This window comes from Bombina bombina, chromosome 12 (genome assembly GCF_027579735.1).
Source record: "Bombina bombina isolate aBomBom1 chromosome 12, aBomBom1.pri, whole genome shotgun sequence".
NCBI lineage: Eukaryota > Metazoa > Chordata > Amphibia > Anura > Bombinatoridae > Bombina > Bombina bombina.
In genome coordinates this window covers 7994516-8018324 of record NC_069510.1, presented here as the reverse complement: position 1 = coordinate 8018324, position 23809 = coordinate 7994516, and the positions used below count along the sequence as shown (strand labels likewise).

The following is a 23809-nucleotide window of genomic DNA, read 5'->3' as shown; positions in this document are numbered from 1 at the left end:
GGTGTGTGACCAGAGATTGCAGGGGAAGCCCAGAGACAGAACTCTAAGGATCAAAGGTTTAAATGGAGGTTCAGCACCGTAAAGCAACACGTTTACATATAACACACAGGACCAGGCAGGCAGTAGAGCAATACGAATGCATCAGAGAAGATTCTTATTGAACTTTTCTCTCTATTTAGACTTTACTGTTAATGAATTATTCTGGCATAATACGGATGACTGTGGTGGGAACCTCATGATACCACTTTACATTTGGCATTGTGTATTTGTCCCAGTCTGATCATGGCCATATACCCACGTCCCCAGGGCAAATCTCCCTACTGTGGCACTGAGCCACACTCTGTAACACACAGCGATGTAGCTGGTGCTTGGCAGCTCCCCACCTTAACCTCCTGGGCACACATTCCAGGCAGATTGCACTGCCATCAACTGTTGTACAATGTGCCAAATTTGCAAGCGAGCGAGCGGCTGCTAATAGCATTTCTGTAGAGCTTCACCCTATTCCTGCAGACAAATGATAAAGCACTGAACAGTTGCACAATTGCCCAACAACCCACTAATGAATTATACTGGCAATCTGATTCCCACTAGATAGGCTACATGAGGGGACAGCACTATGTGACAAGGAGGGAAATTAGCACAAGACAGTATATTCAGGGAAACAACATTTTGGGGAATTTGTAAAGTTTTCAACAGTGATAATATAGATGTTTCTTTAGCAATTGGCAAAGATCTGAAATTAACATAACACGTGACACAGAGGAAATATGTCAGACACATCACAACCCTGCGCTTGTTTGGTAAATAATGACGTCTGAACCTCAGTGCTACTGTTTGTTTTTTTAGCCATCACAATCTCAAAATTCTTCTGCTGATAATAACCCTGAGGCTACAAATTTGTCCCTTATTAATCTCTTGATAGCTTAATTAAAAAAAGAAGAAAAAAAAAGAGCAGATTAAAGACAAACAATTACATCACAGGATGAAGGACCTGGATGTTTACCGATTTCTTAATAGTGTGAGTGATGCTTATAAGAGATAGTTGTGCAATTCACCTGCTGTGCTACAAAGCCATAGAGATATGTGTGTATGTCTCTTTAAATGTTTAGAACAGGGGTATAATGGGTATGGTGGGCATGTTTATTGAGTATTGGGATTTATTAGTGTAAAAGTGCTTGGTATTATTAGTATTATTAATTTATTTTTATTTTTTCTTACATGATGAACAGAATTTATTATAAAGAAGATAATTACATGAACAGAACTCAAAATCACAGAAAAAAAGGATTAAGACCTCAGCGCTGAAATCACAAAGCTGCTGTATAATTTAAGGAACCCCTCTATCCTTAAAGAACATATACTTCTGAAACTATTTAACTACTAAGTAAGCAGATACTCTGCTAACTGGTAATTAACACAGCTGCACTATTCAAAAAATAGCTAAATGTGTGCAGTACCATTAAGGAGATATTACTGACTACGTTAAATTTGACTGTGGTAAATAAATATCTCTAGACAAAAACAGTTAGCAAAAAGATATTGAGCAAAGAGGTGTCAATTTTATCAACATAAAATCATAGCATAAAAACACATGAAAGCACAATCAATCACAATAAATCACAGTAACACAATAAATCAATGCTATAACAGTTAAAACATAAAAAACATAACATATGTATAAAAGAGACAATTGATTAATCGTTTGTTGAAAGACAATGGTATTCCACTAGATAGCGTCTTTCACAATATAATAAAAGTCTTTTAGACAGAATAAAATGTTAGTTATATCTCCAAAGCAAGTTAGCTGATGATTCAGTTAGCGTGGTTGTTAATTGAAAGAAGCCATGCAAAGCTGTATTGGACGAGAAGAAGGATGGAAAATCCTTTTACAAGCAAGAAAGTAAATATGGCAAAGGTGCACTTTTTTACTTACACCAGAAGCCAATGATCCGTTTTTGATGCTGCTTCCAAAATGCCGCCAGTCTGTTCAGCGCCTTCCAAACAATGACGGAGGGTACTCTATCAGTATATTCACACTCCTGGAGTCTCTCACGCTGACAGAACGTTGCAGCTACGGAAGCCTAAGGTGGACACAGTACAGAGCAACTTGTTTCGGCTTTCCAAAAGCCTTTCTCAAGCTCAATCGAGCTCAATTGAGCTTGAGAAAGGCTTTTGGAAAGCCGAAACGTGTTGATGACTGCAACATCCTCTAAAGAAGTTGTGACAGTCGACTCTACCACTGTGTAACATCACCTTTTCTTTTAATAACACTTATTAAGTGTTTGGGCATTGAAGACACCATTTGGTTAAGTTTAGCAAGCAGAAATTGCCCCCCTTCATCCATTATGCAAGTTTTCAGCTGCACAACTGTACGGAACATTCATTCCTTATTTTGCGCTTTATAATGCGCCACGCGTTCTTAATCGGAGACAGGCCAGGTCTGCAGCAGACCATGCTAGCACCCACACTCTCTGCTTACGCAACCATGTGCTTGTTATCCGGGCAGATATTGCGTTGTCCTGCTGGAAAATGCAGGGACATCCTTGGAAAAGATGACGTTTGGATGGCAGCGTATGTTGCTCTAAAATGTATACATATCTTTCTGCATTAATGGTGCCCTAACAGATGTGCAAGTTACCCAAGCCATGGGCACTGACACACGCCCATACCATGACAGACGCTGGCTTTTGGACCTGATGCTGATAACAGCTTGGATGGTCCTTTTCCTCTTTAGCTCTGAGAACACAATGGCTGTTTTTTAAAAAAACTATTTGAAATGTTGACTCATCGGACCACAAAACACGATTCCACTGTACTACTGTCCATCTCAGATGAGACCGAGCCCCAAGAAGTCGGCGAAGCTTCTGGACAGTGTTGATGTAGGAATTCTGCTTTGCATAGTAAAGGCTTCACTTGAATCTGTGGATGCAGCAGCGAATGGTGTTGATAGAAAAAGGTTTACCAAATTATTCCCGAGCCCATGTCAGGATATCCATTACAGACTCATGACGGTTTTTGAGACAGTGATGTCTGAGAGATCGGAGATCACGCACATTCAGAAGTGGTTTTCGGCCTTACCCTTTACGCACTGAGATTTGACCGGATTCCTTGAATCTTTTAATTATATTGTGCACTGTAGAAGGTGAAATGCCCAAAATCCTACCAATTTGTTTTTGTTGGATTATTTGCTGACGCATCTGTTGGCAGATTGGCGAGCCTCGACCCATCCTTGCTCTTAAAGGACTAGGGCTTTTTTTGGAGGGTGCTTATATACTATGGTTGCACGATTGCCTCACCTGTTTCACATCACTTTATTATTTCACATCACTATTACTCCTAAATTGCTCCTGTCCCAACGTTTTTGGAACGTGCAGCAGTCATCAGATTTGAAATGAGTGTATATTTTCAAAAATACATTAAATTCACAAAGTAAAACAAATGATGTGTTAATAATGTGTTTTCGATATAGTACAGGGTGAATTGATTTTCAAATGACTTTTTTTTTTTTGCATTTTCCATACTGTCCGAACTTTTTCAGAATTGAGGTTGTACCAAAAAGTAATGGCAAAACCATGTGTGTCTGCTATTTCTGAACAAAGGAGATCCCAGAGAAGCTTTTACAATCATTTGTGTTATGACTACACAAGCGATATGTAAAGAATTTCAGTGAGAAACACAAAGTTTGTCTAAAAGTTAACAATTTTTTTATATGAACACATTTGGCGGCACAACAGTGGCATGAAATATACCAAAATGGGCCTAGCTCAATACCTTTGGTCCTTTACTAAAAAAGAATTATAGTTTTGATAAGTAAATAAAAAAAAACAAAGCTCTATTTCTGTTTAAATGGAGTGATAGCAAAAATACTAAAAATTCTTATGCCTAGATTACGAGTTCTGCGTTAGCCTTAAAAAGCAGCGTTAAGGGGTCCTAACGCTGCTTTTTATCTAATGCTGGTATTACGAGTCTGACAGGTACAGGTCTACCGCTCACTTTTCTTCCGCAACTCGAGGCTACCGCAAATCCCCTTACGTCAATTGCGTATACTATCTTTTCTATGGGATTTGCCTAATGCCTGTATTACGAGTCTTGGATGAAGTGAGCGGTAGAGCCTCTACCGCCAAGACTCCAACCGAGAAGAAAAGTCAGTAGTTAAGAGTTTTATGGGCTAACGCTCTTAACTACAGTGCTAAAAGTACACTAACACCCATAAACTACCTATGAACCCATAAACCGAGGCCCCCCCACATCGCAAACCCTATAATAAATTTTTGTAACCCCTAATCTTCACACCGGACATCGCCGCCACCTACATTATCCCTATGAACCCCTAATCTGCTGTCCCTAACATCGCCGACACCTATATTATATTTATTACCCCCTAATCTGCCCCCCCAACCTCGCCGCCACCTACCTACACTTATTAACCCCTAATCTGCCGACCGGACTATAATAAAGTTATTAACCCCTAAACCTAAGTCTAACCCTAACCCCCCCTAAGTTAAATATAATTTAAATAAAATGAACTAAAATTACTATCATTAAATAAATTAATCCTATTTAAAAATAAATACTTACCTATAAAATAAACCCTAATATAGCTACAATATAACTAATAATTACATTGTAGCTATTTTAGGGTTTATATTTATTTTACAGGCAACTTTGTATTTATTGTAACTAGGTACAATAGCTATTAAATAGTTAAAATAACTATTTAATAGCTACCTAGTTAAAATAATTACAATATTACCTGTAAAATAAATCCAAACCTAAGTTACAAATACACCTAACACTACACTATCAATAAATTAATTAAATAAATTACCTACAGTTATCTAAACTCAAATACAATTAAATAAACTAAACTATAGTACAAAAAAACAAACACTAAATTACAAAAAAATAAAAAAATATTACAAGAATTTTAATCTAATTACACCTAATCTAAGCCCCGTAACAAAATAAAAGCCCCACAAAATAATAAAATACCCTACCCTATACTAAATTACAAAGTAATCAGCTCTTTTACCAGCCCTTAAAAGGGCTTTTTGCGGGCATTGCCCCAAAGTAATCAGCTCTTTTACCTGTAAAAAAATACAATCCCCCCCCAACATTACAACCCACCACCCACACACCCCTACTTTAAAACCACCCGATCCCCCCTTAAAAAACCTAACACTACCCCCCTGAAGATCACCCTACCTTGAGCCGTGTTCAGCCAGCCGGCCATGGATGGAACAGAAGAGGGCATCCAGACCGGCAGACATCTTCATCCAGGCGGCATCTTCTATCTTCATCCTTCCGGAGCGGAGCCATCTTCTATTTAGCCGACGCGGAGCCATCCTCTTCTTCCGACGGACTAACGACGAATGAAGGTTTCTTTAAATTACGTCTTCCAAGATGGCGTCCCTCGAATTCTGATTGGCTGATAGGATTCTTTCAGCCAATCGGAATTAAGGTAGGAAAAATCTGATTGGATGATTTAATCAGCCAATCAGATTGAAGTTCAATCCGATTGGCTGATTGGATGAGCCAACAGAATTGACCTCGCATTCTATTGGCTCATCCAATCAGCCAATCAGATTGAACTTCAATCTGATTGGCTGATTAAATCAACCAATCAGATTTTCCCTACCTTAATTCCGATTGGCTGATAGAATCCTATCAGCCAATCGGAATTTGAGGGACGCCATCTTGGATGACGTAATTTAAAGGAACCTTCATTCATCGTTAGTCCATCGGAAGAAGAGGATGGCTCCGCGTCGGCTGGATAGAAGATGGCTCCGCTCCGGAAGGATGAAGATAGAAGATGCCACCTGGATGAAGATGTCTGCCGGTCCGGATGTCCTCTTCTGCCCAGATAGGAAGAAGACTTCTGCCAGTCCGGATGTCCTCTTCTGTTCCATCGGTGGCCGGCTGGCTGAACACGGCTCAAGGTAGGGTGATCTTCAGGGGGGTAGTGTTAGGTTTTTTTAAGGGGGGATCGGGTGGTTTTAGAGTAGGGGTGTGTGGGTGGTTGGTTGTAATGTTGAGGGGATTGTATTTTTTTTTACAGGTAAAAGAGCTGATTACTTTGTAATTTAGTATAGGGTAGGGAATTTTATTATTTTGGGGGACTTTTTATTTTATTAGGGGGCTTAGATTAGGTGCAATTAGATTAAAATTCTTGTAATTTTTTGTTTGTTTTTTGTTTATTATAGTTTTGTTTTTTACTATAGTTTAGTTTATTTAATTGTATTTGAGTTTAGATAATTGTAGGTAATTTATTTAATTAATTTATTCATAGTGTAGTGTTAGGTGTATTTGTAACTTAGATTAGTATTTATTTTACAGGTAATATTGTAATTATTTTAACTAGGTAGCTATTAAATAGTTATTAATTAGCTACAATGTAATTATTAGTTATATTGTAGCTATCTTATGGTTTATTTTATAGGTAAGTATTTAGTTTTAAATAGGAATAATTTATTTAATTATAGTAAATTTATTTCATTTTATTTAAATTATATTTAATTTAGGGGGGTGTTAGGGTTAGGGTTAGACTTAGGTTTAGGGGTTAATAACTTTATTATAGTAGCCGCAACATTGGGGATGGCAGATTAGGGGTTAATAATTGTAGGTAGGTGGCGGCGATGTTAGGGAGGTCAGATTAGGGGTTAATAAATTTTATTATAGTGTTTGCGAGGCGGGAGTGCAGCGGTTTAGGGGTTAATACATTTATTATAGTGACGGTGATGTCCGGTCGGCAGATTAGGGGTTAATAAGTGTTGGTAGGTGGCGGCAACGTTGGGGGGGACAGATTAGGGGTTAATACTTATAATGTAGGTGTTGGTGATGTTAGAGACAGCAGATTAGAGATTCATAGCTATTATGTAGGTTGCGGCGGTGTCTGGAGCGGCAGATTAGGGGTTAATAAGTGTTGGTAGGTGGCAGCGACATTGGGGGGGGCAGATTATGGGGTAATAAATATAATATAGGGTCGGCGGTGTTAGGGGCAGCAGATTAGAGGTTCATAGGGATAATGTAGGTTGCAGCGGTGTCCGGAGCGGCAGATTAGGGGTTAATAGTATAATGCAGGTGTCAGCGATAGCGGGGGCGGCAGATTAGGGGTTCAAGGTTAGGGGTGTTTAGACTCGGGGTTCATGTTAGGGTGTTAGGTGTAGACTTAGAAAGTGTTTCTCCATAGGAAACAATGGGGCTGTGTTAGGAGCTGAACGCTGCTTTTTTGCAGGTGTTAGGTTTTTTTTCAGCCAGCTCAGCCCCATTGTTTCCTATGGGGAAATCGTGCACAAGCACGTTTTTCCAGCTTACCGCTACCGTAGGCAACGCTGGTATTGAGAGTTGAAGGGAAGCTAAATTTGGCTCCACGCTCCCTTTTCTGAGGCTAACGCAGCGATTCAGACAACTTGTAATACCTGCGTTGGCTTAAGGGTGTGCTGGAAAAAAAGGCTTGTTAGCACCGTGGGTCTTTACCGACAAAACTCGCAATCTAGGCGTTAGTTTTTTTAAATAAAATTCCAGGTAGCGAAGGGGTTAATAGTTGTAAAATACTTTTAGTGTAAAGAGCTCATGTATTTGCGCAGTCTGATACCATAGCAAAGCTCAGCTATATTTATTAGCTACAATCCCAGCATGCACAACTGTACAGCCCCAGGATGTGAGACTTATACACAGAGATCTGCTAATAACAGATGATATGGCAAACACACGTCTTTATTTCTACATCATTCATTTGGAATACACGACTTAGTGTGATTACTGGAAGTGAGACAGAGGCTTTATAGCATTATATAATCAGGCTCTCTCCCATCAGGAGTATAATATGCTCGTTCACAGGCTATTAATAATCTGCACAAATCCTCCTGGCACCTGCGCTACGTTGTCGTTGGCAGCCAGGTGCTAAGCGTTCCACTGACACACTGAACTTCCCAAGAACCCGAAATCCGCTTACCTCGAAACAATAATCCTGTCCAAGGATGCTACTGTGAACAGGCTTTATTACAACCTCCTCTTCCATGCTTAGATCAAGGGCTTCAACCGCACTACTTGGACTGAGCAAAGACTCGTGGGACCGCGATTCTTTCAGCCTCGGCATTAGATGTGACCTGTCAGATAGATAAATGTATATTTATGTTAAAGTCTCATCATGCTCATAACATGACATCACTGTCTTGTAAAGTAACTTGCTTAACAAACAGCACCATATTCATCTTATGAAAGAGATAATTATAGCTTCTCACAACTGTTATTTATAAGGCTGAGAACAAAGTATCATCCTAATAGCAACAGACAATGACCACAGCTATCCTTACAGTTAGAACATTAGTAGCAATTTATTGTTAAACAAAGGATACATGTTGCCCTTAGTAAGGGTGTTCCACTGGTACATAACAGTAACTTCTGCACAACATTAAACTATACGCCCAGAGGTGTTAGTGCATAACTCATCTGCGCATGTGCAGCAAGTAGTGCACTAAATATAGATAAGTTAACATATCAGTATTGTCCACATCTGTATATATACAGCAGCAGACACCCTGTAATGGGCAAGCACATGACTGCCTACTAACTAACATGTCTGCACCACACACGACTGCCCACTAACATGTCTGCACCACACACGACTGCCTACTAACATGTCTGTACCACACACAACTGCCTACTAACATGTCTGTACCACACACAACTGCCTACTAACATGTCTGCACCACACACAACTGCCTACTAACATGTCTGCACCACACACGACTGCCCACTAACATGTCTGTACCACACACGACTGCCCGCTAACATGTCTGTACCACACACAACTGCCTACTAACATGTCTGTACCACACACAACTGCCTACTAACATGTCTGCACCACACACGACTGCCCACTAACATGTCTGCACCACACACAACTGCCTACTAACATGTCTGTACCACACACAACTGCCCACTAACATGTCTGCACCACACACGACTGCCCACTAACATGTCTGTACCACACACAACTGCCCACTAACATGTCTGCACCACACACGACTGCCCACTAACATGTCTGTACCACACACAACTGCCTACTAACATGTCTGTACCACACACAACTGCCTACTAACATGTCTGCACCACACACGACTGCCCACTAACATGTCTGTACCACACACAACTGCCCACTAACATGTCTGCACCACACACGACTGCCCACTAACATGTCTGTACCACACACAACTGCCTACTAACATGTCTGTACCACACACAACTGCCTACTAACATGTCTGCACCACACACGACTGCCCACTAACATGTCTGCACCACACACAACTGCCTACTAACATGTCTGTACCACACACAACTGCCCACTAACATGTCTGCACCACACACGACTGCCCACTAACATGTCTGTACCACACACGACTGCCCACTAACATGTCTGCACCACACACAACTGCCTACTAACATGTCTGCACCACACACGACTGCCTACTAACATGTCTGCACCACACACGACTGCCCACTAACATGTCTGCACCACACACGACTGCCCACTAACATGTCTGCACCACACACAACTGCCTACTAACATGTCTGTACCACACACAACTGCCTACTAACATGTCTGCACCACACACGACTGCCCACTAACATGTCTGCACCACACACAACTGCCCACTAACATGTCTGCACCACACACAACTGCCTACTAACATGTATGTACCACACACGACTGCCCACTAACATGTCTGCACCACACACAACTGCCTACTAACATGTATGTACCACACACGACTGCCCACTAACATGTCTGCACCACACACGACTGCCCACTAACATGTCTGCACCACACACGACTGCCCACTAACATGTCTGCACCACACACGACTGCCCACTAACATGTCTGCACCACACACGACTGCCCACTAACATGTATGTACCACACACGACTGCCTACTAACTAACATGTCTGTACCACACACGACTGCCCACTAACATGTATGTACCACACACGACTGCCTACTAACTAACATGTCTGCACCACACACGACTGCCCACTAACATGTCTGCACCACACACGACTGCCCACTAACATGTATGTACCACACACGACTGCCTACTAACTAACATGTCTGCACCACACACGACTGCCCACTAACATGTATGTACCACACACGACTGCCTACTAACTAACATGTCTGCACCACACACGACTGCCCACTAACATGTCTGCACCACACACGACTGCCCACTAACATGTCTGCACCACACACGACTGCCCACTAACATGTCTGCACCACACACAACTGCCCACTAACATGTCTGTACCACACACAACTGCCCACTAACATGTCTGTACCACACATGACTGCCTACTAACATGTCTGCACCACACACAACTGCCCACTAACATGTCTGTACCACACACGTCTGCCCGCTAACATGTCTGCACCACACACGACTGCCTACTAACATGTATGTACCACACACGACTGCCCACTAACATGTCTGCACCACACACGACTGCCTACTAACATGTATGTACCACACACAACTGCCCACTAACATGTCTGCACCACACACAACTGCCCACTAACATGTCTGCACCACACACGACTGCCCACTAACATGTCTGCACCACACACGACTGCCTACTAACATGTATGTACCACACACGACTGCCCACTAACATGTCTGCACCACACACAACTGCCTACTAACATGCATGTACCACACACGACTGCCCACTAACATGTCTGCACCACACACGACTGCCTACTAACATGCATGTACCACACACGACTGCCCACTAACATGTCTGCACCACACACGACTGCCCACTAACATGTCTGCACCACACACGACTGCCTACTAACATGTATGTACCACACACAACTGCCCACTAACATGTCTGCACCACACACAACTGCCTACTAACATGTCTGTACCACACACAACTGCCCACTAACATGTTTGTACCACACATAACTTCCCACTAACATGTTTGTACCACACACAACTGCCTACTAACATGTCTGTACCACACACAACTGCCCACTAACATGTCTGTACCACACACAACTGCCCACTAACATGTCTGTACCACACACAACTGCCTACTAACATATCTGTACCACACACAACTGCCCACTAACATGTCTGTACCACACACGACTGCCGACTAACATGTCTGTACCACACACGACTGCCCACTAACATGTCTGTACCTCACATGACTGCCCACTAACATCTCTGTACCACACAAGACTGCCCACTAACATGTCTGTACCACACACGACTGCCCACTAACATGTCTGTACCACAGACATGACTTTACCACTGTACCACTAACATGTCTGTACCACTAACATGTCTGTACCACACACGACTGCCGACTAACATGTCTGTACCACACACGACTGCCCAGTAACATGTCTGTACCTCACATGACTGCCCACTAACATCTCTGTACCACACACGACTGCCCACTAACATGTCTGTACCACACACTACTGCCCACTAACATGTCTGTACCACACACAACTGCCCACTAACATGTCTGTACCACACACGACTGCCCACTCACATGTCTGTACCACACACGACTGCCCACTAACATGTCTGTACCACACATGACTGCCTACTAACATGTCTGTACCACACACGACTGCCCACTAACATGTCTGTACCACACATGACTGCCTACTAACATGTCTGTACCACACACGACTGCCCACTAACATGTCTGTACCACACACGACTGCCTACTAACATGTCTGTACCACACACGACTGCCCACTAACATGTCTGTACCACACACGACTGCCCACTAACATGTCTGTACCACAGACATGACTTTACCACTGTACCACACACACGTGTGCTGCACACAACTGTACCATTGTAACAAACACACATACACTTCAATGTCCCACACACATAAATATACTGTATGTACCACTGTACCACACACATGAAAGCACCACTGTACCACAAACATACCACACTCATGATTGTACCACACACATGACTGTGCCACTGGACCATACATATAACGGTACAGATGTAACACACATACAACTTGTACCTAACACATGACCACTACAATACAACACTCATGATTGTATCACACACATGACTGTGCCACTGGACCATACATATAACTGTACAGATGTAACACACATACAACTTGTACCTAACACATGACCACTACAATACAACACTCATGATTGTACCACACACATGACTGTGCCACTGGACCATACATATAACTGTACAGATGTAACACACATACAACTTGTACCTAACACATGACCACTACAATACAACACTCATGATTGTACCACACACATGACTGTGCCATTGGACCATACATATAACTGTACAGATGTAACACACATACAACTTGTACCTAACACATGACCACTACAATACAACACTCATGATTGTACCACACACATGACTGTGCCACTGGACCATACATATAACTGTACAGATGTAACACACATACAACTTGTACCTAAACATCTACATATTTTGTTTCACTAGGAAAGGAACATAACTGCCATGAAATAAAGGGATTTAGGAGGTGTCCATTGGTTGCCCTGGACTCCCATAAGGATGCACTTAAGCTACTAAACTTGCCTACAACAACTATTTACTGTAGGATCCTCATGTATTATTCTCAGCAAGTCAGTAATATATGGTTTTATCTTTTGTTTGCATAACAGGACTGTTGTATGATTTGTACTATTTTATCCATAAATACCCTATGTGCCATTGCCCAGAGGGCAGGCTATCATGGCATAAACCAGCATTGTAACGACTGCATGAGAGGCATGTGCAGCGTTACCTACACTAATGCACACAATGTGATACTAGAAAATGTGAAAACAAAACTCCATCTACACCAAATACCATCACAACACACTGAAAATAAATAACAATGTCCATCTTTATGACCCTACAGATTGCATTGCATATACAGAAGAATGTGCATTAGCAGAAAAAAGGAGATTTCACCCATTAGAAATGAATCCTATTCTGCTGCCCTGACGTACACCATTTTCAGTGTATAAAACACTATAATACTATAGGAATGTGATCACTTACCTAAAATATGACACAATGTATTTGTAATATAAGAGGAATGTTTCCGGTTATTGGTTACAAATCTATTTTGGTTGTGACTCATACAGGAAACCTTATTACAGTCATCACAATCAGTAACACTATACACAAAACCAGAGCACTTGTTATGGTCTTAAAGGGATTCTAACCCCTCATATTTTCTTTCATGATTCAGATAGAGCGTGCAATTTTAAGCAACTTTTTAATTTACTCCTATTATCAATTTTTCTTTGTTCTCATGTTATCTTGATTTGAAAAAGCAGTAATAAAAGGTTAGGAGCCGGCCCATTTTTTAGTTCAACACCTTGGTAGACCTTGCTGATTGGTTTGCTACATTTAGCCACAAATCAGCAAGTGCTACCCATGTTCTGAACAAAAAATGGTCTGGCTCTAAAGCTTACAGTACTGCTTTTCAAATCAAGATAGCATGAGAATAAAGAAAAATTGATAATAGGAGTAAATTAGAAAGGTGCTTAAAATCTCATGCTCTATCTGAATCATGAAATAAATAAATTGGGTTTAGTATCCCTTTAAGTGTGTCTGTGCTACATACAACTGACTATAGACACTGGCAGTTCCTAACAAACAAATTGTTCTGAGGATGAAGCTTGCCCAGAGCCTGTTCTCTAGTGTAAGGATGTGCTGAGCATATCTCACGAGCATTGTCAGTGTAAGTGATGAGGCACAAGCGATTAACTAGATCTACAGAAAACATCAGCGGGAGAGGAACCGAGAATACAACACATCTCATAGCTGTGAATATAAATATCACAATGTAACAGCTGCCTTTGGCTGTTCTATAATAGATTGCTATAGTCTTCAGACATCTCTGATAAGGAAATAGAATGTCAGGACCAGTCAACACATGTCATGCCCTGATGTATATATATATATACACGCACATCATATTATTACAGTCATATAAAATTAGCTGCAGGTGGTGTCTGATGACCAGTGTAAGAACCAGCTTGTACAGTACATCATATGATGGGGATATTTATAAACATACCTTCACCACTCACATAATATTATCTGGCACTGACAGTGTTAATAATTCAGATGTATTTTCACAGATACTTTTGAAATATTAAATAATTAATTAGTGTTTCATCCAGCTGTGTTACAGAACCTCCTACAGCTGTATAATGTGCACACACATGTATGTGCTGAGAGAGATTGTTTTTAACCCTATAGCTACTAGAGATGAGGCTAAAAGGTGATACTATAGCTAAAGGTTCGTTAGTGAGTGTAATGTTACTAATTACTGTTGGGTAATAACCTGAAATAAGTTAGTTGCTGAGATTTATATAAAACTACTGATGTTATTACTGCTGATAACTCCCTGTATTTACACAATCAGGCAGACGTCATATGGTATGTATAATATTTTGTCCTTGTAAAACAAGAAGAATAAAATGACAATAGTATGAGATTTACTTTGTTGCTGATTGGCACAACTATTGTATTGGTAAACAATGACCTACCCCACAAGCATAAAAATAAAACATGTTCATTTCTCAGTACATCCATTTTACAAAAATACTGTAATATATGTATAAAATATGTTATAAAAATGTTATAAATTTGTTATAAAAGTGTTATAAAATATGTTATAAATATGTTATAAAAGTGTTATAAAATATGTTATAAAAATGTTATAAATTTGTTATAAAATATGTTATAAAATATGTTATAAAATATGTTATAAAAATGTTATAAATTTGTTATAAAAGTGTTATAAAATATGTTATAAATAGGTTATAAAAGTGTTATAAAATATGTTATAAAAATGTTATAAATTTGTTATAAAATATGTTATAAAATATGTTATAAAAATGTTATAAATTTGTTATAAAAGTGTTATAAAATATGTTATAAATAGGTTATAAAAGTGTTATAAAATATGTTATAAAAATGTTATAAATTTGTTATAAAATATGTTATAAAATATGTTATAAAAATGTTATAAATTTGTTATAAAAGTGTTATAAAATATGTTATAAATATGTTATAAAAGTGTTATAAAATATGTTATAAAAATGTTATAAATTTGTTATAAAAGTGTTATAAAATATGTTATAAAAATGTTATAAATTTGTTATAAAAGTGTTATAAAATATGTTATAAATATGTTATAAAAGTGTTATAAAATATGTTATAAAAATGTTATAAATTTGTTATAAAAGTGTTATAAAATATGTTATAAATATGTTATAAAAGTGTTATAAAATATGTTATAAAAATGTTATAAATTTGTTATAAAAGTGTTATAAAATATGTTATAAATATGTTATAAAAGTGTTATAAAATATGTTATAAAAATGTTATAAATTTGTTATAAAAGTGTTATAAATATGTTATAAAAGTGTTATAAAATATGTTATAAAAATGTTATAAATTTGTTATAAAAGTGTTATAAAATATGTTATAAATATGTTATAAAAGTGTTATAAAATATGTTATAAAAATGTTATAAATTTGTTATAAAATATATATCAAATATGTTATAATGATGTTATAAAATGTTATAAATATGTTATAAAATATATATCAAATATGTTATAATGATGTTATAAAAATGTTATAAATATGTTATAAAATATACCGGTATATCAAATATGTTATAATGATGTTATAAAAATGTTATAAATATGTTATAAAATATATTATAAAAATGTTATAAAATATATATATAAAATATGTTATAAATATGTTATTATATATATACATATATAGACAGACAGGAAATTGCACTCCCAATAACCAAAAGACCTTATGCCCTGGGTGCAGCAAACAGAGTAGATAGAAATGCAAGACAAGCGCACTCCAAGGGACTTTTCAAAATCACTTTAATCAGTGTAATATATATATATATGTATATATAAACCATTAGACACAAAAGTGAGTACCCCACTAAGTGGAAATGTCCAAATTGTGTGGCCACCATTATTTTCCAGCACTGCTTTAACCCTCTTGGGCATGGAGTTCACCAGAGCTTCACAGGTTGCCACTGGAGTCCTCTTCCACTCCTCCATGATGACATCACAGAGCTGGTGGATGTTAGAGACCTTGCACTCCCCCACCTTCCATTTGAGGATGCCCCACAGATGCTCAATGAGGTTTAGGTCTGGACACATGCTTGGCCAGTCCATCACCTTTACCCTCAGCTTCTTTAGCAAGGCAGTGGTCGTCTTGGAGGTGTGTTTGGGGTAGTTATCATGTTGAAATTGGCCCAGTCTCCGAAGGGAGGGGATCATGTTCTGCTTCAGTATGTCACAGTGCATGTTGGCATTCATGGTTCCCTCAATGAACTGTAACTCCCCAGTGCCCCCAGCACTCATGCAGGCCCAGACCATGACACCTCCACCACCATGCTTGACTGTAGGCAAGACACACTTGTCTTTGTACTCCTCACCTGGTTGCTGCCACACACACTTGACACCATCTGAATCAAATAAGTTTATCTTGGTCTCATCAGACCACAGAACATGGTTCAAGTAATCTATGTCCTTAGTCTGCTTGTCTTCTGAAAACTATTTGCAGGCTTTCGTGTGCATCATCTTTAGAAGAGGCTTCCTTCTGGGATGACAGCCACGCAGACCAATTTGATGCAGTGTGCGGCGTATGGCCTGAGCACTGACAGGCTGACCCCCCACCCCTTCAACCTCTGCAGCAATGTTGGCAGCACTCATACATCTATTTCCCAAAGATAACCTCTGGATATACTTGAAAGTGAGAGAAATCTTAATGTATCCTTTCTGGTAAAATATTTTATAAATAAATATGATGCTGAGCACGTGCACTCAACTTCTTTGGTTGACCATGGCGAGGCCTGTTCTGAGTGGAACCTGTCCTGTGGGACCACTGAATGGTCTTGTCCACCCTGCTGCGGCTCAGTTTCAGGGTCTTGGCCATCTTTTTATAGCCTAGGTCATCTTTATGTAGAGCAACAATTATTTTTTTCAGATCCTCAGAGATCTTTGCCATGAGGTGCCATGTTGAACTTCCAGTGACCAGTATGAGAGAGTGTGAGAGCGATAACACCAAATTTAACACACCTGCTCCCCATTCACACCTGAGACCTTGTAACACTAACGAGTAACATGACACTGGGGAGGGAAAATGGCTAATTGGGCCTAATTTGGACATTTCCACTTAGGAGTGTGCTCACTTTTGTTGCCAACGGTTTAGACATTAATGGCTGTGTGTTGAGTTATTTTGAGGGGACAGTAAATTTACACTGTTATAAAGGCTGTACACTCACTACTTTACATTGTAGCAAAGTGTCATTTCTTCAGTGTTGTCACATGAAAAGATATAATAAAATATTTACACTGTTATACAGGCTGTACACTCACTACTTTACATTGTAGCAAAGTGTAATTTCTTCAGTGTTGTCACATGAAAAGGTATAATAAAATATTTACAAAAATGTGAGGGGTGTACTCACTTTTGTGAGATACCTGTATGTGTATGTGTGTGTGTGTGTATTTGTGTATATATATATAAATGTATATATATATATATATATATATATATATATATATATATATATATATATATATATATATATATATTTATTATGTTATAAATATGTTATAAAATGTTATAAAATGTTATAAATATGTTATAATATATGTTATAAAATATATATAAAATATGTTATAAATATGATGTAAAAAAATGTTATAATTATGTTATAAAATTCCCTGATTTGTGCATGAAAAGAAAACAACAAAAAAAAGACTCTTATGTTATGTTATTTATGATGTGATGTAAAGATCTATATTATCCAGGATTTGCTCAGTATTTACTAGATGACTTGATGAGCTTTTTATACATTATGTATACGCTAGGCTTCACTTACATAAAGTGTTGTTTCCTGTCTTATTAGTGTGGGTATTAAACAAGGCAAGAACTTGGTGTACAATATGACAGCTTTTATCTGTGCATAATAGGCCTTATTGAGATAAGAGATATTACAATATATGCTCTATTGGGCAGAAGTGAGTTTTCCTGTATAGTGCTCTGTAAGGATGATATGAATCTCCTGCAGAACTAATTAGTCACCAGCTAATCTGTAGGCCATGAAAGTCCATAGGTAAAGGTGATATCTAGATGCTCCCTCTTGACCACCCAGTGCCACTGTAGCTTTGATCTCGTACAGAGCTGAACAACCTGTATACATTTTTAATGAGAATAATAGACTTGCTTCACGGCTAGTTAAATGACACTTAACAGACATGTTATAAACAGCCGGTACTCAATGGATATTCATTTCCTCCAGAACACAGCTCACGTGTGGTTCAGAGAGCGGGATGAGAGGCTTGTTTGCTCTAATTACTAACCTCAGTCAGAGCTCTATATACTCACTTTAGATATTATTGTCATTTCATTGCATGTGTTTTTATTTAGCACTCAGTATATTCTGTATGATGGTAATGAGATGTGTTAGGGCACCATCAAGTCATGTAAATAATACCCCACAGTCTGACAAACCAATAACATATAATGTAATATTACTCACTAGCTATTATATGCAGCCCTGCTCTATATCTCACAGCATTCCCTGCTGGGGCATTGCCATAGCTAAGGATGCAGTGCCACTTGCCATTAAGTTCTGCTCTCCTGCTATTGGCTGCCGTGTGTAGCTGGGCAGAGAGATGCTGTATAGCTCAGCACTAACAATACATTCCTGCAGTTCTCTATAGTGAGATAAGAATCCCTGCATGGTACAGTCTCACCTATGTATCTGTACAGTGTGTTGTAGCCTCAACTTCACACCAACACAACAGGTCTACAGAACTGAAAGCCAGGAGCAAAGCAGGCACCAGTGAGTATACACTGAGGCATCCTTACCATTTCCTGTGTGCCTCACATCACTAGTAACTGGATGTGTGAGAAATGAGTCTAATGATTATATATTGCAGGTGCTCTAGAGCACAAACTGGGAACATTAAAGCGACATCAAAGTGACAAAAAGAACATGGAATGTGCTACAGTATTTCATTATTGTACATTCCTTGTATATAACTGTGTTTAACCCCTGCAAATGGTTGTTCATCTCAAGAGTGAGACAACGACAAGAGACATATATGCGCAGTCACTTCCCAATACTGTCTATCTAGGTATGTTTTTAAACCTGCCAGTCCAGTCTCACATAATCAGATGTCTGATTTGACAATACATTTTTCTGAATAACTCTACATTACAAAAATAAATAATAAAGAAATAAAAGGACACAAGTTTATGGTTTTTGTTTGTTTTGAGGGTTTAAGAGAAGCTTTTTAGTCATCACAGCTGAGTGATTGTACTGTGTGTCGGTGCGCCCGCTTTATAGTGTCACACCCAGCGGTTGTCACATTACAGATAATGTCAACTACAACAGCTAAACACAGGAGGCTGTCCGCAGACACCTGTATTTAACAGGGACAAAGCTTTTAGAGACATTTTATGTTCACACATTTAATAGCTCAGATCTCTACATTGAATTTAAATGAGATACAAATCGTTGCCAGCTCGGCAAATGTTGTTTGCTCATATTAGGATGTGGTTTATGAAGGGTTATTTTATCATTGGTAATGCCCTTATGCCAAAGCAACACTTTGTAATTACAAAACCTTTTTTTTAAATAATTTAACATGCCAGTCTAGAAATGTTTCTTAACTTCTCCGCTACTTGCATCATTTAAAGGAGCTTGTCACTGGAATAGGCAAGGTTAGGCACAGTATGATATATCATCTCATTGATTACTGCAAATAGGGGCAAAAGAAATATATAAAGTTACAGCACATCACTACAGGTACTCACTGCCCTCCAGCACCATACAGACTGAGACTACAAATCCCACAAGCACCGGCTGCTGAACCATTACTGAGAATGTCTTGATTTATATTTAATAAATAATGAAAGTATATTGCAAACTATTATTAATCATTTCATAATACAATCTCATTAACAAACAATAGCAATCTGTTCTACATACAAGCCTGGGTCTATTTGCCCCATGCCTAATCACTGACTTACTCTGTGTGACATACTGGTGAGGGGCATCACACACTGGTGAGGGGCATTACACACTGGTGAGGGGCATTACACTTTGGGGAAGGGCATTACACTTTGGGAGGGGCATTACACACTGGCGAGGGGCATCACACACTGGTGAGGTGCATTGAGGGGCATTACACAGTGGTGAGGGGCATTACACACTGGTGAGGGGCATTACACACTGGTGAGGGACATCACACACTGGTGAGGGGCATTACTCACTGGTGAGGGGCATTACACACTGGTGAGGGGCATTACACACTGGTGAGGGACATTACACACTGGTGAGGGGCATTACACACTGGTGAGGGACATTACACAGTGGTGAGGGACATTACACAGTGGTGAGGGACATTACACACTGGTGAGGGGCATTACACACTGGTGAGGGACATTACACACTGGTGAGGGGCATTACACACTGGTGAGGGGCATTACACACTGGTGAGGGGCATTACACACTGGTGAGGGACATTAGACACTGGTGAGGGACATTACACACTGGTGAGGGGCATTACACACTGGTGAAGGGCATTACACTGTGGTGAGGGGCATTACATACTGGGACATTACACACTGGGACATTACACACTGGTGAGGGACATTACACACTGGTGAAGGGCATTACACATTGGTGAGGGGCATTACAAATTGGTGAGGGGCATTAGACACTGGTGAGGGGCATTACACACTGGTAAAGGGGGCATTAGATACTCCAGCTCTGTCACAGCGTTGCAATGTGCTACACAATAAGGCTGATAAGTGTAAGACTATGGGACCGCTGCAGCACAAGCACATCCTGGTGGAGATCTAATTTATTTCTGGGAATAAAGTTGGCAAAGCCATTTGTATTTGCCCTTCACCCTTATGCTGAGATTATTAAGTAACCAGCATTGATCGGTAGCAGCACACACACAATGTACCATGCTCTAATACACCATTGTATTGAAGCTGCCATCTGACTTCAGTGCTGTATTGTACTGCTCCGCAGCTCTCAAACCCACACAAGGATCCCACAGTAGGAGTCTCTCCTATTGCTGAGAGCCTTTCATGCTGCTCAGTCCTTGATCTTTATCATTAAAAGGCCTTTCAGTCTTCTGGTTTTGTTAAAAGGATATTGAGCTGCAAAAATCCTCACCGTAAAAGGAAAGGTTTAAAAATAAAAGTTGCCTTGTGAACATTCATTTCATGCTGTTTACAGAGCTCTGTATGCACCACAAAGTGCTGGTTACTGTATTAATGCGACTCTCAGATGATATGAAATTAAGGTGTCCCACATTGCCCTGAATTTTCCTTCCAGAGAGCTTATTTAGCGAGAAATCTCGGTTTCCTCTAAGGAGTAGTCAGGGCCGTCTTTAATATTGACTGGACCCTGGGCAAAAATGTTCTTGCCCCCCCCCCCCCCCCCATGCAATTTCGTTCTCCACCCCAACATCCCCAAAAAAACAACTAAATCCACTGCTGGGCTAATCATTAAAAAAAAAATAAAAAAAAAAAATTGCAATATGTGAAACTGGACCTAAGCAGTACTAATAAGTATATAAATATATAAATTCCTCCACTGTGGAGTCATTTAATATTCTTTTGAATGTGATTCTAGTGTGAGGTTAGCTGATTAAAGAGATTTAGGGCAGCCAACAGGAGCAAAGCAAGGTAAAGACTGAGGAGGAAGCATGGAGGTGCAGACAAATATAAGTTTACTGACTGGAACAGCAGAACTACTATGGGAAGCTGTAAAATCTGAGACAGAGAGAAAACAAAAACCATAAAAATAAACCTTACATAAATGTGTGAAGTATCAGCATGACACTATACATCAGCCAAAGCAGCACATGTCACTTATTTGCTAGGAACAAGTTCCCTCTCACCCTGCACTAGACAATGCTGCATGGGGAGGGGTGTGTGTGCACTCACTTATTCTTCCCACTGACACATTTCTACAAAGCACTGTTCCCCTAACAAACTTCAGTTAGTTGATCTTAGGGCCACAGCAGAAAGAGCAGGGCTAAGGGGACCAGCAGACTGGATGCTGTCTGCCCAAGGCTGCATGGATACAGTGTGAGACAAGTCACACAGCCTCGAGACTGAAGAGAGCAGTGTATGCAGCTGCACAGATGCTCAAATCCTCACGTGCCTGCCGCTCCAGCTGCATGCGCCTACAGTCAGCCCTACCCAGAAACAATCCCCACCACCAGAGCAGTTACCTGGTAACAGTGGTAACCCCAGTAGGACCTTTTCTGATGCAGTGGGAATGGCTGGATGCCGAGTTAGGGCTGCACAGTGCACATCTAAAACAGCACATGGCAATAGCTTGGCATGTCACATGACACCGGCACTGTCTGGCACAGTTTAAAAAAAATATATATATATATATATATATATATATGTAAACAGAGAACTTTTGACTGTGACAGTATTAGGACTGACTGTGTGTGTTCCCCATGTCACATCAGCAGTCTGGTATGAACTAGAAAAAAAAAAAAAAAAAATCTTTATTTTTCCCAAGGACACTTGGGCCCCTCAACAGAGACTGGTCCCTGGGCAGCTGCCCCTTTTTGCCCTGTGTTAAAGACGGCCCTGGGAATAGTGCTCATTTTGGGCCATCTTGCGGTCTCATGCAGAGAATGTGAGTGAAGTCGTATTATTGTATAGGTCAGCGGCTGGTTTTCTGGAATGCCTGTTAGCTGCATTACTTATGTGCACTTATAGTAGTGCTGCTATTACTCTATACTTAATAATAATAATAATTTCTGCTCACAGCTAGTAATAAATAGTACTGCATGAAATTATTTATTAAATATTAATAATACATACATATGTTTTATTATATGTTCATCTATATATATATATATATATATATATATATATATATATATATATATATATATATATATATATATATATATATACATACGCACAAATACATCTTTATGTTTCTCTATGTTAAAGAACTTTGGAAACATTTTTTTCTAACAACCAAAATCTGAAATCTTTGAGCCCTTTTAATTTATTTGTTCAATAATGTAGGTGGTATAATAACAATAAGGTTGTACAGTATATAGTATAATAACAATAAGGTTGTACTGTATATAGTATAATAACAATAAGGTTGTACTGCATGTAGTATAATAACAATAAGGTTGTACTGCATGTAGTATAATAACAATAAGGTTGTATTGCATGTAGTATAATAACAATAAGGTTGTACAGCATATAGTATAATAACAATAAGGTTGTACTGTATATAGTATAATAACAATAAGGTTGTACTGCATATAGTATAATAACAATAAGGTTGTACTGCATGTAGTATAATAACAATAAGGTTGTATTGCATGTAGTATAATAACAATAAGGTTGTACAGCATATAGTATAATAACAATAAGGTTGTACCGTATGTAGTATAATAACAATAAGGTTGTACAGCACATAGTATAATAACAATAAGGTTGTACTGCATGTAGTATAATAACAATAAGGTTGTACAGCATATAGTATAATAACAATAAGGTTGTACTGTATGTAGTGGTAATAACAATAAGGTTGTACTGTATGTAGTATAATAACAATAAGGTTGTACTGTATATAGTATAATAACAATAAGGTTGTACTGTATGTAGTATAATAACAATAAGGTTGTACTGTATATAG

General features: G+C 39.1%; 1 protein-coding gene across 6 annotated transcripts in view; it reads right to left on the bottom strand.

Moving 5' to 3' along the window:
• DAB2IP (DAB2 interacting protein) overlaps positions 1-23809 on the bottom strand; it is a 921554-nt gene that overhangs the window by 330276 nt on the left and 567469 nt on the right. For all 6 annotated transcript variants that reach the window (XM_053695575.1, XM_053695573.1, XM_053695574.1 and 3 more), the window contains one exon: positions 7955-8108. In XM_053695575.1, the coding sequence (XP_053551550.1) occupies positions 7955-8108 (154 nt within the window). The remainder of the gene's footprint in view (positions 1-7954; positions 8109-23809) is intronic.